The 16,301-nt window shown below is 44.6% G+C and overlaps 2 protein-coding genes across 2 annotated transcripts; one reads left to right on the plus strand and one right to left on the minus strand.

The window, feature by feature from the left end:
• Positions 1-305: 305 nt before the first annotated feature.
• On the minus strand, positions 306-13,584 carry LOC109480904. Its single transcript, XM_019783265.1, has 10 exons — positions 13,460-13,584; positions 12,910-13,025; positions 12,426-12,524; positions 11,845-11,958; positions 11,309-11,503; positions 10,361-10,480; positions 9,944-10,038; positions 7,151-7,370; positions 3,823-3,995; positions 306-3,513 (listed from the first exon to the last, which is right to left on the minus strand). Exons 1-10 carry the CDS (start codon positions 13,476-13,478, stop codon positions 912-914), a joined length of 3,753 nt encoding a protein of 1,250 aa, XP_019638824.1. The 5' UTR covers positions 13,479-13,584; the 3' UTR covers positions 306-911.
• Positions 13,585-13,730: 146 nt separating this feature from the next.
• On the plus strand, positions 13,731-16,222 carry LOC109480902 (ethylmalonyl-CoA decarboxylase-like). The gene is made up of 3 exons (XM_019783264.1): positions 13,731-13,833; positions 14,545-14,752; positions 15,104-16,222. Exons 1-3 carry the CDS (start codon positions 13,804-13,806, stop codon positions 15,781-15,783), a joined length of 918 nt encoding a protein of 305 aa, XP_019638823.1. The 5' UTR covers positions 13,731-13,803; the 3' UTR covers positions 15,784-16,222.
• The last annotated feature ends 79 nt before the right edge of the window (positions 16,223-16,301 follow it).

Raw genomic sequence — 16,301 nt, forward strand, 5'->3', positions numbered from 1 at the left:
CCTACCATTTAATGGAATTGCTTCGAATGATTGTTTGGCGGGAGAAATAAAAGAACTGAAACGACGATACTTTTATTTGTCTGTATTTCTGCTTTCTTAGTGTTTACTAGTAACTGGAGGACGCTAATAAAGTTTAGGGTGATTGTGAAAGGTAGATTGTGCAACTAGCCTATCCGACGATCAGTGGTTCGACTGTTATCTGATTGGGACTACGGCGTGGTTGGGATTTCCTAATTGAAATAATATTATGTCTATTACCGTATATTGGAAGTTGTAGAAAAATAAATAAGTCCGAACAACTGAGATACGATGATGTCACGTTCACTTTATTTTCGATTCCCAAAATTAGATATTCGTGACAGCTATAGAAGCAGACTATCCGTATTTAACAAAAGCTTGAAATTTCCAGAAACGTAACAAAACACAAAAGAAAGAGGGTACGATAAAAAATATCAAGGCTCAGTTATCGCCGCTTTTTCAACGTGTTGTGGCGCCTGGCTCGCTTCAACATACATTACCAATGAATGATGATTACTATTATCACTACAATATAAGTTCACCCTAAGAAGGCGAAAAAGGATTTACTAACACTAAAAAAAGATAAAGTTCAAACTAATGATATATCACATCAGCATGAGAAAGCTCTTTCTCGTTATGTCGTTATGATGGTGTTCTTAGAAGGTAAGGTTTTCGTACCGGCGAAAACATGGTCGACATGCTGTCTTGTCTTAACTCCATAGAACTGATATGCATCTAAGTATTCTTTTAAACAAACCAAGTAAACGAAATTCTTCTAAACATCAGCAAAACGATAGACTAAGCATGACCAATACATTAACCTGATAATATATAAGTATATAAAATTATAGCATAGGTATATTCACAGCCGAGCTCTGACTATATGTGTCCATTTACAACTCCGTCACAAGATGACAAGAGGGAAACAGTCTGGATAGGCTGTCCTGGGACGACAGGCGCCGCCTGGTGGCCGTTCCTACAACTGCAGGCCACTTTGCTTCGGCTAGGATCAGTCCACCTTCGTCACTGGACTCGGTGTCACTTTCGCTGTCGCTTCGGCGGATGTCAGAGTCACTGGATGAGCTTTCGTCGCTGGAGCTGCCGAGCACGCTGGTGTCGTAGTCGTACAGCCGAGAAGTGCTCCGGCTCTGCCCCGCTTTCTTCAGACCACGAACACCGCGGGCAAACCCGTGCGGAACCCTGTGACTGTGGGGACCGTTGGAAGGAAACTTGGACACGGGATGGCCGTTTAGAGAGGTGCTGCTGTGGCTGTGCCGGTTTCTGTGGTCGGCTAGGCCGTTCATCAGCGACGGGTGTGCCGGGCTGTTCACGGCGGTGGTATGACGCCTGGCTCGCTTGTCGCTGTGATGAGTTTTACCATGTCGCACGTACCGACGATTCGAGTCCTCCTTCTTCACACAGCCAGGGTTCTGACTAGCCGACTGCTGTCCACAGTCACTGTGTGGCCGATAGCGTTGACCGTGGGGTACTCCTCCGCGCTCTGGTCTGGTGTTAGGAACACTTGACCTCAAGTCAGTCGCCACACCGCGAGTCACGATTGGTTGTTGGACGTAGCGGGATTCCGTCGGCACTGGGCACTTCTGTCTCCCAGACACGTTCGCTGAAGTTGCTGTCGGCTGGGGTAAAGGCGCGTCTTTGGACATCCTTTTTGCAGATGCCTGTACAGAACATCGTTTTGTAGAGATCTCTGTGCCGTGGGGGGCGTAATGTCCAGGAGGAATCTGTCCTTCTCTGGCCTGATGGGAAGACATCCTGCTAGATTCGTGTTGAAACTGCAGTTTTCTGCAGGGGCTGTGCCGTCCTTCACTCATCAGCTGGTGAGGCTTGTTAGCGGGGGAAGGAGCCGCTGTTCGTTCTCTACGCTCCTTTCTGTTGCCGTTGGGCTCAGATGACAGCTTCGTGCTTCTGACGTGACTGTTCTCGACTTTGTCATTGCAGGACCGGGGCCTTATGTCCACCCCTGCAGGAGCCCTGAACTTCATTCTCACAGTCTTTGCGCTGTTAGAGTCAGGCTGGGGCTGTTCTTTTCGGGGTTGGCTGCTGGACAGAGTTGCTTTCTCGACGTTCGTGGTACTACTGCTCTTGGACTCTTGCTTACGGGGACTGTACTTGCCCACGAGTTTCGTCAGCGGAGACCTGTCCATCTCTTTACTCGGGACAGCAGAAACAGTCAGTCCTTGTACTTTGCCGTCTGCTATCAGCGAAGCCATCAGAAGTGCAGGTCCCGGTTGTGTCGTCTTACTGGTAGGGTTCTCTTGGCTGGTTGTCTGGTTCGAAGACGTCTCCCTAACAGGTGTTTCTTTGACGTTCACGTCGCGAGAGTCTGTTTGTGGTTCTGCTCTTGGCTGAGGTAACGGCGGTGTAACCGCGGGGCTGGCTTTCTTCAGCAGCGATTGTCTCGGAGTAGGTTTTGGTTTTCGCGGGGCTTTTCTCTCCTGAGGGACTTCAGGTCGCGACACGGTTCCTGAAGTAGCAGCGACGGGTTTTACTCCAGAATCCGACGGTGACTCGATGTGGATTTCGCTCGCAGGTCTTGTAGTTGTAGCTTGTGAGATCTGCGGCAAGTCTTCGGGAGTGAGTGTCACATAGTCGCCGTATTCATTATCAAAGTTCGACAGGTTTTCGTAGGTCGGGATGTCGTCTTCAACATGCTTCTTCATGGCGTGTGACCCGGCAAAGGAGTGCCGCCTCGGCGCTATGTCGTTGCCAGGGAGTTCTGAGTAGGCGGAAAAGATGTTCTCATAGTCCGGAATGTCAACGAGCTCTTCAGTTGCAGGCTCACTGTTCTTTGCCCAAGGCGCTGTGTGCGGCACTTGGTCATTCCACGCTCGCGAGATGTCAGGAGGTGTGGAAACTGGTCGAAGGAGTCCCGCGCCTTTCCCGTCAGGGGGCGCTTTGCCGAACCTGTCGTCTGTCTTCCCGGCTTGTGGACCAGACACCACTGCAGGACGAAGTGCAGGTGCTGACTGACTGTGGTCACCTGTCGTTATATCCACAGACGACTGTTCCTCTTCCACCACACTCTCACTGTCTGCCGGAACAAACATGTCGCTCTGTATGGCGATGGCGTGCATGGGGCTGGGGTACGGGTAGCACACAGACAACCCGGACTTGGACCGCGGGCGGAGTGCCAACTTGAACCTTCTGCTCAGCGAATCTTCCTTCTTTTTCTCTTCTCTCGGAGCCTGGCTCGTCACTGGCATCATCCCGCTGAAGTATGACTGTTTCACGTCATTTGACACCACGCTGTCGGATTCTAACTGCCCGACTTCCCCGAAGCTGTGACGCTTGTAGAACTGGTGGTTGGTGACGTCCGGCCACCCCGCGGAGACCCGTCCGTCCACCTCGGCGTAGTGGTGGAGTTTCTCGGGCGTGACGATGTCCGGGGTTAGCGGTGGGGACGGGGACGACGCGTCGAAGAACCCCGAGCTGCGCCGACTGTCGGGCAGGTCGATCAGGGTGCTGGTGCGAGAACTGCGGAGTAACAGCGACATGGTGGCATTAGGTCACAGCTTTGGAAAGTTTAATTGCTTATAAAAAGATATGCTAGCCTTACTTAACTTCAATGTGTTCCTTGTAACGCTGGATAACTAGTTACTACATTGTAATTTTATCAGAACCCAATGGATTGCTGAAAAATTAGAAGAAATTGGCCAATTCAGTGGCTGAATGCGATATGCCAGCGGAATTTGATGGGGACATAGAACTACCCAAACTTTTTAACGATACCAAATTTCACTCAAAATGTACAGTACATCACGTATAATCAAAACTCCTACACACCTGGTGACGCTTGGGATGGAGACTGCAGATGACGACATGGACCGGCAGGAGGCGCTCATCAGCTCGTTCTCCCCGTCCGTCTCCTGTGCCTCCGCCAGCTTCAGCTGCAGGATCTGTGTGTTCAGCGTGTGGAGGGCGCCCACCAGGTCACTGTCCGTACGTTTCAGATGGTCCTGAGAAAATAGAAAGAAAATAGCATATTTAGTTGCGTGTTGGTACATCGATGTACTAGTATTACTATTAGATATGATGACAAAGCATAACGAATGCGTGTCCGTCGCTTGCTTGTCAGCAACTTTTGTTCAGTCTTTGCTCCGCTAGAAAGGCTCCGAAAGGCCAGGACGAAACCACCATAGCAGTGTTGTTAAGGAGGGTGACCATTGTAACTCACTTGAGACTAAATCGTCACACACCAAGTAGATGTCAATGCAGTCATGAGGGTGCTCAGATCATACATTCGTTACCCAAAACTATTTCTCATACACTTTAGCTCTTCTGCTGTCTTGTAGTTTCAGATACATGTCTTGTTTACTCTTGGCATGGCAACTATTGAACAGAATTTCGTCTACAGCGCAACTAAACTTCCAATCGTACTTCAGTAATTTTCTCCATTAAAAAAAAGATAATTAAAAAAAGCGGCAACTCCCGACAAAGCAATACAAACTGTCAGTCGGTGATTTCCCTTCGAAAATATTTGTGCATTTTGTTTGTATTGTTGGCGGATTACAGTCGCACTTTTAAGATTTGCCGAACAAAGTAAATATTTAGACCGGAAAAGGACACCGATACCTCTTAGCACATCTTCGAACTGATTATGCAAGGACAATACCATTTTTTCTTGCTTTAGAATTGGCGGGAGAAAAATACTGCCGAGAGAAATGGAACAGGTACATGGATAAACATTGGCGGACAGACAAGACCCACAAGTGCGCTATACACGGTCAGCAGCTGTAAACCAAACATACGCGGGTCACTGCCAAAGTCAACTCTAGAGACGCGACAGGCGCTCTGATCCTTGTGGTGACTTCGGGAAGATTTATGGCACCGTGAAAGTAAAGGCGATGTCAAAATAATAGAAAATAGTGGCATGTTTGAAAGCAAATGAAAAAGTGTGGGATTGGTCTCAAATATGTTGGATGGTCTAAAAAAAACTCTGTCAGTTCCAGATCTTAAACTTTGTCGAGATCACCAAAAATCGCCAACTGTGGCGTTTTCACAGTATGAGTATGTCAACATTTCTTTATTTACACTGAGTGATTAATTCGGAGGTCTTTGCCGGTTATTTATGATATCGGCTTTCAAAAGGAACTAGAACGTGTAAATCTATGACAGAATCTTTGCAATTCGAGATAACGGAGACGGGCGGGCTACCATGTCTGTTGTTTGTCGCGCCTTGCTCTAAACAATGACGTCATCTCGCCATGACGTAATGGCTATGAAACCCTGCACATTTTCCCATTGCATGTATTTTTCCTGTGTGACTTTTTGTGGGAAGTTTTCCGCTCTCTGTCGGCGTTCATAGAACATAAACAACGGAACGAGCTCTTTCTCCTTTTCTCACCCAAATTGACGCGGTGCCCAGCACGCCTAATGTGTATTAACAGCTGGGGGACACCAGGGTGCGGCCTAACTTCACACTCACACGCGAAGGGTGGTCCCGGATAATTAAGTGTAAACACAAAATTACACACACAACTGCGAACACGCGCACCGCGCGACCGAATGGGACAATAAAATCCCAGCGACGGTCAATTTTATAGCAATTATATGGTGCAAATGGTTACAAAGGCGACACATTGGTAGTACAAGATGTAGCAGCATGGAACACTCCGAGACGCCATAATGGCACCTGTATTCAGTCAATCACTCTAGTACCATAGCTCTCATTACAAAACCCTACGGGCGTCTTTCTTCAAGTCCAACGACACTGTATACTTTCCGAGGTCTGGTAGCTGTTAAGACGGTCCCGTAACAGTTGTTACATTTGTACTGTTGTACAGTGCAAATCCCCTCAAAAGAAATACACTACAGGAATGTTAATACGTACAGCCCCTATATTAGCCGAGACCACACGGACACAAGAAAAGTTGGCGATGTTTCCACTGTGGAATGGTAATGAGATTTTCGCAGGGATTTCTCGCCCTCAGTTGGAACACAAACAATCAAACGTGGCGTGGCCGCTTCGTATGTTTACCGCTACCCGGACACTGGGTTGGGAGAAACTGTCTATTGGTTTGTAAAACAAAGTTTGGGCACAAACGGGTATAGAGAATTGACAGTTCTTTAAATCACATAAAATCGAAAACCCTTACACAACCTGCCAAAAGGAATTATAATTGGATATCATTTACATACCGCAAGTCATTAGATGAAACGGTATAATTTGCCCAACCAAGGGAGTATACCAGAAGACACCAGTTGTTCTACTATCTCATGCTCGCCACTGCTAAGGAACATTCTCCTAAACACTACAGTACCTTTACAACTAGCTTAACCCCAAAGTTTATGTGCATATCCGACTGTTGCATATATTCATGAAACCGGCAGGAAAGCCAGTGATATGCCGAAAAGAAGGATGTAGCAATCATGCATGATCAGTTGACACAAATGTCTCGCTATTGTTCTCCGTGCATTTCAAAGGAACCCATACCTGTGAGAAACGGTGGCAAGACGCCCGGTGCGCGGTCATGTTGCAACATGTTGTATTTCTCAGAGTAACAGAACTTCGCTAAAAACTTGTGTTGTGGCGAGGGGAAGTAACAAGGTTATCCCCCAGATCTTGTTATCAGCCGGCTTTCCTGCAGGCCAGACAAATTCGTTCCGCTGTCTCTGTCTGCCCGGTCGCCAACCTTTTAACTTTATCAACTCCATGCACGGAACACTTTCTAGATTACTCATTAGCTGCCAGATCAAGGACGTGTCCTCTTTTGTTGCACGTCGTGCGGGCTACACGGGAAGGCGAACGGAAAGAGCGTCTGGCACTCAGCGCTGGGTCGTGTTGGTTTTTGCACAACCGAATGCACAAAGTGGACGATGTTTGTGTGACTAATAGGAGTCAAACAAAGCCACGCACTCACAATTCTTGGGGAAATAGTTTAGTGCTGTGTCAAAAAGCTTAGCTTGCACCCTAGCCTATTGTACTCCGTGTAAGTTTGTTAGAAAGAAGAATTACGCAACACAGAAAGCATGCGACGGTAGGATCAGGAAGCTAAAGTTTACGCTTGTGTGGGCCACCCTACCTCTAGGGAGAACGGCTTGTGTCATTAAAAACTGAAACACTGACTTCTCTGCTTTTGCTATGAATACGTAGATAAATAAATGTACTCACCACTGCGTTCCGAAGCTTGTCGATGGAACTGTTGATGCACCCGGCAGGCCTGACCAGCTCTTGGGGAAGTTTTCTCTTGGCTTCCTCCACCAGCGTCTCCTGTCTCTGCCGCAGCAGCCTCAGTTCTTCCATCGCGGCTTCGCTCGCCATAAGCCGGGCTCGTAAACTTCGGTCCTGTCCTCCTAGTACAAGCGTGCTGCCTTCTCCGTCACTTCTCATGCTCTACCTGCACCGTGACTGGAACCAAGCCTCGTCTGCTTCCGTCAGAGCGAAACGGACGTGCAACCTTCCTCCAGGACGTCTCGCGTCGACTGACCGCTCGAGAAGTGACGAGTGCGTGGTATGTGCGCCCCGCAGTCTGACCGGCGCTTTGTTGTTTGATTACCTAATTAGCAATGTTTTCACAACAATCGCCCCCTTTTTAACAATCGTCATGTATTCTCTGAGGAAAGCCAGGGACGGACGGGGGTCAATGGCAACTCCGAGAGCAGAGAAAACATCGGATTGAAAGAACTGTTGCCCACCACAATCAGGCTTGTCTTTTGTCTCGTTTGTTCGGTGTTCTCGGGGGAAATGATGTGTGAAATGGACAAAGCACTGATAAAAACTTTAATTGTTACTGATTCTGAATACTAGTACCCGCGACACGAAAGGAGCGTTGATGAGCCAGGATTGGGGAAGACCAGCGTCACTCTGCACAAGTCGCGACGCTAATCAACACAAATGCCTTACTCAATACAATTTCCCCACTCAACACAAATGCACGCAGTAAACAATAGCGGATGCCTCCAAAGTACACGTCATTTCAAAAGTACGCAGCAAACAGAAGTGCGTGTTTGGGACATTCCATCGAAACAAGTCTCCTGGGGGTTAGCTATATTTTTTCGGATCTGAATGATGTTCATCTGTATTTTCCATGCAACCTATTCCACGCTTTTTAGAAGTGGAATAAAAGTAGTGTATTTGACAAAAATCTAGGACCGAACTTCGAATGTAACAGTCCAAAAAAGAATGCGAAACAGGAAGTTTAATCAGCGCAAAAGGGTTTGACCAAGGATTTTTAACCTCCTTAATGAATCCAATAATGCGACCAGCAGAAACTATTTACTTGAATCACTTCTTTGTTCTTATCGAAGTTGTAGCATGGTAGGAAGGTCGACCACAGACCTACAAGAACATGTTCATAACTGTGTAAAGTTTCCTGAAAACCTTTTGGTGATAAGTGCAAAGGGTGGGTAGTTTCACCACTAGCACGTTCTAATTTTCACCTTTGGACAAGTCTTTGAGTTTGACGTTAGAGTAATCAGTATCAAACAAAGGTTAATATGCAGTTGCTGTTATCATATATTGATATGCATAAATTATGCAAATAAGGTCATAAATACAAACATGCATATTCACCTTTGTAGGAAATGCTAATATCCCTGCAAACTGACTGGTGTTATTTAGCATCTGTGTCCAAAATAATCAGCAAAGACTAACTACTTGCAAACCACAGTATGGCAAATGATAGAAACTTTTAGGGACAGAATGTGTCATTTTAATATGGTACAGAATACAATGTACCCAATAGAACCCATGAAGCTACTATTATCATACTGGTGTGTGATGATATCTTCTCTTCTCTACACTGAGGTGTGCAAAAGATACAAATTTCTTTCTTTATTTTTCCAAGGAGGTTAAAGAAACCAAGGACATTATTATTATCTGTATAATGTCCTTGAAGAGAGCTACCGCCTTCCTTGCGTTATCCAACCATAATTTAATTTAGGTTGGTCAGGTACATACAAGTGTTTACTGCTTGTATAACTCCTAGGAGATTTTATTAACTAATAGATAGAACCTCCTTGATAAAACTATCTTACTATAGCACATTCTGACAGGGTTCACATGTTCAACATCTCTCCCTTCGAAGTTCAACATTTTCTTTCTCCCCCCTCACGAAATTGTTGTACATGTACCAGTATTAAACTATGTAGAAAGAGTTGACATTTGAAATGTCTGTGTTACTAGTAGTATATAATGTCCTTTTGAGTTACAAACAAAAAGGTCTTCCAGTTTCATACCAATCAGACTAAATACCAGACTGGTTGAACCTCTCTCATGCTGGCTTACTTGTAAAGCCATGGAGGTAGAATCTGTCTTTTAACTCCATGGTAAAGCAAAAGCCAACATGAAGGTGTGGACTTACTAACTTAAGTCAGAGTACATGTATTCATACAACAAAAGATCTCTGTACAAGTGAAGGTGTTAAAAAACCCTCTTTATCAGTCAAACATATGAACCAGAATGGTATCATACAGCTGTTTTGGGAATCAAGGAACAGAGGCGACTGAGAAAAGAAAATTCTTTTATCATATCTTTAGATAAACCTACCAAGTAGGGTTTATCATTATTCATAGCCAGATCAGTTTACTACATCTGTATATAAAGTGCATACCCCCCTCCTTGCAATTGTTTTTCTACTTAGGATCAATATGAGAAACAAGATAAACTAGTAGCTGTCTGTTGACTTGTAGTGGTTCTCATCAATTGTGGAGTAAATGTGACCTTCATTACTCAGGAACTCCACAGCACTCCTGGAAATAAAACATGACAGAGTTACTCGCCACACACACTATTGTCTGTGAAAATGTTAAGTTGTCCTACAAAAAATATCTTAAAAAACCACAAGATAAAATATCTTAAAAAATCACAAGATGTTGACTAAAAAATCAGAACATTGTCCTTACCATTTCAATGACATTTAATGTTTAGCTTAGAACACAGACACACACAAGAACAGGTGCCTACCTGACTGCATCCCTGGAGATGCCCCGCAGGCGCTGTTCGATCACCGACACATTGACTCCTGACTCATCCTGGCTACTCTGGATCATTGTCAGAACCTGTGTGAGGAGGGAGGGAGTATTTTAGACATGTGTGGATGTGGCTGCAGTTCCAACTAATCTTGCCAGGTGGCACACATACTCATGAAGTGCAATGAATTCATCATGTTTAGCAGTTGGTATGTTTATAGGCTATTTCTGTGCCTCATGATTGGAAGATGGAACCACTTGTCTGGTGTTGGACATGCTTTGATGTGGCTGCGGTTCCAACCGATCATGCCAGGTGGCACACATGAAGTCTAATGAATTTATCACGCACAGCAGTTGGTATGGTAATATAAGCTACTTCTCTGCCTCACACTTGGAAAATGAAACCACTTGCCTGGTTCTGGATGTTGTTGAGGCCCAGGTCGTTGACCCCACCCTGCTGACCCATCATGGGTCTCCCACCTGTGTTCTGCCTCTGCCCTCCCATCCCAGCAGACATACCTCCAGTGGATTGCTGCAGAATCGGAACATAAAAGACAAGTGTGATATTGTATCTGTATCTGTATAGCCGGTATGACCGCCTTTCGGCGTAACACACCAGCTTCGCAGGCACGCGGCGCGGCGGCAGCTGGCTATATTACACCGATCGACTTGTTACACCTAACCCTTGAACTTCTAGCTCTAGACATTGTTTAAAGCTATCTATTGACAATGCCCCTACTGTACTTGGTGACAGTGAGTTCCACTCTGCGATAGTTCTAGGAAAGAATGAATTCTTGAACACCTCAATCCTTGGTTGATAACTCTGGTACTTGAATGCGTGGCTATTTCTTGTTCTCTTCTGGGCTGGTATTAGGTACTTAGTAGTTGGGACATCCACCAGTTTATTAGTCATTTTGTACATCATGCATAGTCTAGACATCTTTCTTCTGTCTTCCAGTGAGGTCCATTGTATGCTACACAGCAGTCATTGTACACTACAACTGAAGAATGACTCATGTAGGCAGGTAAAGCTGAGATTAGGACACAACAAATTTCATGTATTCTCTGAAAGAAATTGTTTCCAACTGCTATACTACAGTCTTTTATACTCTATTTGGTATTGTCTCTAAAAACTTCTAAAAATCACATTTCAAAATCTTCTTTTCTTTCGGTCTTTGTACACATACACAGAAAAAGCAAAAACACAAACCTTCACTTATGTACAAATACATTGTATATGTTAATATGATTTCAATGCCTAAATGATGGTACCTTGATTGCAAAGCATTCCTCTGCTACAAATACAAGAAACTTTACACATTCTACGTCTACACCCTTTTAGTACACCTGCCATACTCACCGAGCCCTTTTCTAACATCATATGTGCCTGCACCACCTCCAGTATGTGCATGGTCAGTTCATTATAGTCTGTAACTGGCATGATCTTGAAGGCCACCAGACTCTTCTTGCCCTGGAATGACCTCAGGTGACCCACGGCTCGGATGTAACTGTTGACTGGCCAGAGTTGGTCTTGTTCCTCATCTGGAATGTTATCCTGTAATGTACAAGCGGATCTGGTTTAGATATCCAACTATTTACGTACATAGCATTACTCCACTGGTAAAAAAAACATAGCACTAACTACTGACTATGAAGAGATCTTATGCTTTCCTCCAATAATGAACTTGTAAGACAGAAAAGGGTAACAGTATGTAGACAACTTTTTGGGTGACAAGAGAAGATCCAACATGCAGAAGCTGTAAGGAATGTGCATCGTTGGTAGTTGTATCAACCTTTACACAACTGGCCTTTGCTTTTTGTTCATCTATATGTTCACGGAAGACATGTACACTGCTGGCATTCTTCTGAACAACCAAACTAGACACTTCTACTCACATCATTGTCGAGCCACTGCCTGACGTCCATGGGAGGACCCGTCATGTCGTCTATCTTGTACAGGATGTTGGTGGGAGCTCGGGTGGCAGTACGGACTACCCCCACTATGGTCACCTGTGGGTTCCATACAATAACACCATCAATACACGCTGTTGTAAACTTTGACATATGATATGCATGAACAATCTAGTAGACATGGTATTTATGGAAAAATAATCAAGTACTTTACGAATGTGGGGATAGGTAGTCCTGGTTACGTTCGTTTCTTCCAATTCCAACAAAGTTTGAGAAGAGAAACTGTTGGTATCCTATGTATCTGACTAACTGCTCCACTGGTTATAAGGAAATCGATTGAAGTATTGTACCAATATGCATGTAAAGGAAAAGTGTAATGATAGTTTAGTCAAATGCAGTACTAGTATGACCCTTGAGTTCAGGAATCAATCAGGACATTACATGTTCACTGCTGCTAAACAAATTCACCTGTTATAACTAATTTCTGATGCACAAAATTTTGTTTGTCTGGTGCAACAATGTCACAAACCACCGAGTACTAGTAAATCTCAGCTGATTCCTGTTACCTGATTGATGTCAGTCTCCCCCAGTCTGAAGGAGTCGTCCATGTGCTGGGCTTGTAGCAGGTGTGAAACTGTACACGGCAACAGGTTCTGGGCTCTCCTCTGGAGTCAATGATAACAATTATGAGTGGGAACAATTTCTATAATAATGAGCCGTCTCACTTCACTTGTGCTCCAGCAATGGAAAGAGTATTTTGGATGACAGACTAAGTATTGATCTACTTATTCTTCAGGGGTAACTTCTCTCCTGAGTGAAAGTCCCTAAATAATGTAAGTCATTATGCCAAAGCAGTTACTGAAGCAACTGGACATGATTTTGGAAAATCATACCACAGAGTAACTGCTTTTTGGTGTATCCTATTACCTGGATGTCTAACCTTCACTGACATAACATAAGTCATTACAAGTATCTCTAGTGAAAATAAAACAACTGCAAACATTCCAAGATCTCCAGTATTACATAACAACAAGAACACCCTTGTCTCACCGAGCCCCCCCTTCTCTCCTGCGAGGACTGTGCAGGGGAATCAAAGCCTCCTTGGTTCGGTCCAGGTGAGTTCAGGTAGCCTCCCTGGTTACCAAATCCACCATCTCCAAAACCACCTGCACAGACACAATAGTAATAGTAATTATATAAAAAATCATCTTTTCATTACCAATCTGTATGGTCACAACTTATGTAGATGTGTCCTGGGAGACTTTTCAAATCAATGACGCTTGTGGTCTTAATCAAACGTCAAAATAATTTACATACATAAGGTTAGGCCTAAAGCCAAGAAAACTGCAGAAATCAAGGCATTTGTCCAAATGGCAGAACAAGTTGCAAAGAAACATTATCATTGGGCCATAACGTTACATATCTACAAATGACGTGACGTTATAGTACAACGTGTCTGAGCATGTTGCACAAAGCTCCAAATCCAAGTCCGACGAACGTGACAGACCCCCCTCCCCCTTAACAAAGAATATGGAAAATCGCCAAACGTTAGGTTTTCAAAGCAACAGACAGACTTGTGACAGTAAGCTGAGGTACTCACCACCTCCTTGTGTCCACATCACTGCAGGAATGTCAGTTAGCGCTGAAGTTGAATCGACAAGCGAACGCCAAGGCACAGTTTCAGCTTCTTGCTCGGATTTTTTTCCCGCGGAAACTACAAAGATGGCGGGAAGAATTTCAACCAATGAGAAGCACAGTTACGTTGCGGGCTAAAAAGTCGTCCAATCAGCGAAGGCCTTAGTTAGGCAGACTGACGGTCTCACACCAGTTAGGTCTCTCACTGAAGTTGTAACACAAGGCTGCACGAACTCAGCTCAGGGAAAGAACGGGGGAGTAGAATTAAAGTAAAACACGGAATTATACAAGTGCTTTAAGTTTAAAGGAATGGCATTGTTTTGTTCTTCTATCATCAAGGTAATGTTATGTCATGTTTGATACCTGTCAGTGTGCATATGATGTTCACATGGGATTTGATGAGATTTGATTGATATCTATTATTACTAGTAGTATCACATTAAAGCTCCTTGGTTAATATGTTGTTCTAATGTTAACTTATATGTATTGAGAAGCAAGTTTTAGAGTATTGTTTAGCCTACATATCCTTGTACAGTAGGGCTGCGTACCTAAACGTAACATCAGGTACAGGTACAGGTACTGGTACAGAGGTTTAGGTACAGGTCCGGACCTGTACCTGTACCTGAACAATTTGACAAATTAACACGTGTTCTTCACTTTTTCAATCATGACACAGAAACAATAATAAAGTGTTGGAGGGAAGGGAAAATGACTGACCTCTGACCTGATTTGAGTTTGTTGACCAATCACAACCCTGGATCAGCCACACTCTCGCGATGTCTCGTGAGACTGAGGATCTCAAATCAATCGACGGTGTTTACGTCTTTTCCAGTGCTAATTTTTCGTCTTTGTGGTAGGATTTACCTATCTTTAGTCATATACATGGTGTAAACTAGCTATTTCGGTATATACTCGTTACTTCATGATCCAGTATTTTGGACCTGTACCGAAACGATTTTTACGGTATTGGACCGGTACAGTGTACCGGTCCGCAGCCCTATTGTACAGCACTTCAAACCATTTCATACATGGATCATCTTTTCTTCACAGAGGGTAGTGGTGCCCAAACTGACCAGGAAGTTAGTAGGATGCCATCTGCATACCTGTGCCTCCAGACATGCAGCAGCTCCACCTGATGATGGGAGCCACTTGTGGTTGTCCAGCTTTGGAGGTGGGGCTGTGGACCTGACTAAAGACGACGTGTCAGGCCTGGCTGTCCTCACTCTCAACAATCCAGAACGCCTCAATGCCGTTACAGGTTAGGTCTAGCCTCCTTCGCAGACTTCTGAGTCGGCAACGTTAATCTTTTAGGGTATGTATTGGAGGGACGGTTTTGCTGCCAAGGGACTTTGACAGGGAGAGATGGTTTTGCCACCTACTAGTATATAAATTGTCTCTGCACAGCAAAGTCCCTTGGCGACATAACTCGCGTCGCTCCCCCCAAAAAATTAACATTGCCCCCTCAGAAGTATGCGAGAGAAGCTAGGTTAGGTCATACTGACATGGTTTTAAAGATGACATTCTTATGTGCAGTGATGATGATTACTTATGATCTGTCATCAGGGCAAGAAACATGCTCATATTGTTTATTTACATGTTCTTGTTTCAGGTAACATGATGCTCCAACTGGCTGACATCGTCAATGACCTGAAGGAATGGAAGGGGGGAAAAGCCCTGATTGTCCATGGGAAGGGACATACTTTCTGTACTGGTGCTGACCTAAACATGGTACGCAACATGCTAGACAGCAAGCATGGCCGAGAAATGTGTGCCTTCATGCACAAAACACTGACTGAGCTTCACCGACTTCCTCTCATCAGTGTTACAGCTATAGACGGACCAGCTATAGGAGGGGGTGCAGAACTTTGCACAGCCACTGACTTCAGGGTAATGACAGAACAGGCTCACATAAGGTTTGTTCAGGCCCTACTGGGCATTGTTCCGGGATGGGGGGGTGGCACCAGGCTGACCAGACTTGTTGGCCGAACCAGGGCTCTAGATCTACTGTCATCTGGAAGGGCAATCAGTCCAGAGGAGGCAGTGGAGATGGGACTTGCCAACTGGATGATTCCAACAGGACACGATGTCGTAGAAGCAACGACGGATTGGGTCCAGAAGTACACGAAAGGGAAACCAGAAGTGGTGAGGGCAGTGAAGAACGTGGTGGTGGCTGGGGCTGAGATGTCCTTGGAAGAATCTCTGGCAGAGGAAGCAGAACAGTTTGTGAACGTTTGGGGTGGCCCAGCTCATCAGGAGGCTATGTTGAGAAATGCGAGACACAAAAAATAATCCGGAGATCCAGAAAATAAAATAAAAACAACTACTATCAATATTTGTTCTATTACATAGACTTGGTGGAGGATTAGGCCTGTTCACTAGAATTGGGGCCCCTACAGTCTATACATGTAAACTCAGGGACCAGTAGTGATTTTACCCTATGGAGGAAGACAGGTATTTCCATAACATGTTGCATGAAAAATATGTATACCCAATGTATGGGGGATTTTATCGTTACTCCATTATCAATAATAAGTTATAAAATTACGGTTTTATTTCATGCAAGTTTCTTTGCTAGTCAAATGGGTGTTGGTTTTCCTCAGAAGTTTTATGAGACAGAATTTTAAACCTTTGAATCTTGACATATGAGTAACATGATATCACTAGTTGTCTTCTGGATCACATGAAAAAGATCATCTTTAGGAAAAATAAAGACATGCTAGACGTACTACAATGACCGAAAAGAAAGCCATTCATGAGCATTTGTTGCACATATATTGGTTGATATCACCACTTCCTGGAGGACACTT

The sequence above is a fragment of the Branchiostoma belcheri genome, unplaced genomic scaffold, assembly GCF_001625305.1.
Source record: "Branchiostoma belcheri isolate BF01 breed outbred unplaced genomic scaffold, Haploidv18h27 scaffold53, whole genome shotgun sequence".
Lineage (NCBI taxonomy): Eukaryota > Metazoa > Chordata > Leptocardii > Amphioxiformes > Branchiostomatidae > Branchiostoma > Branchiostoma belcheri.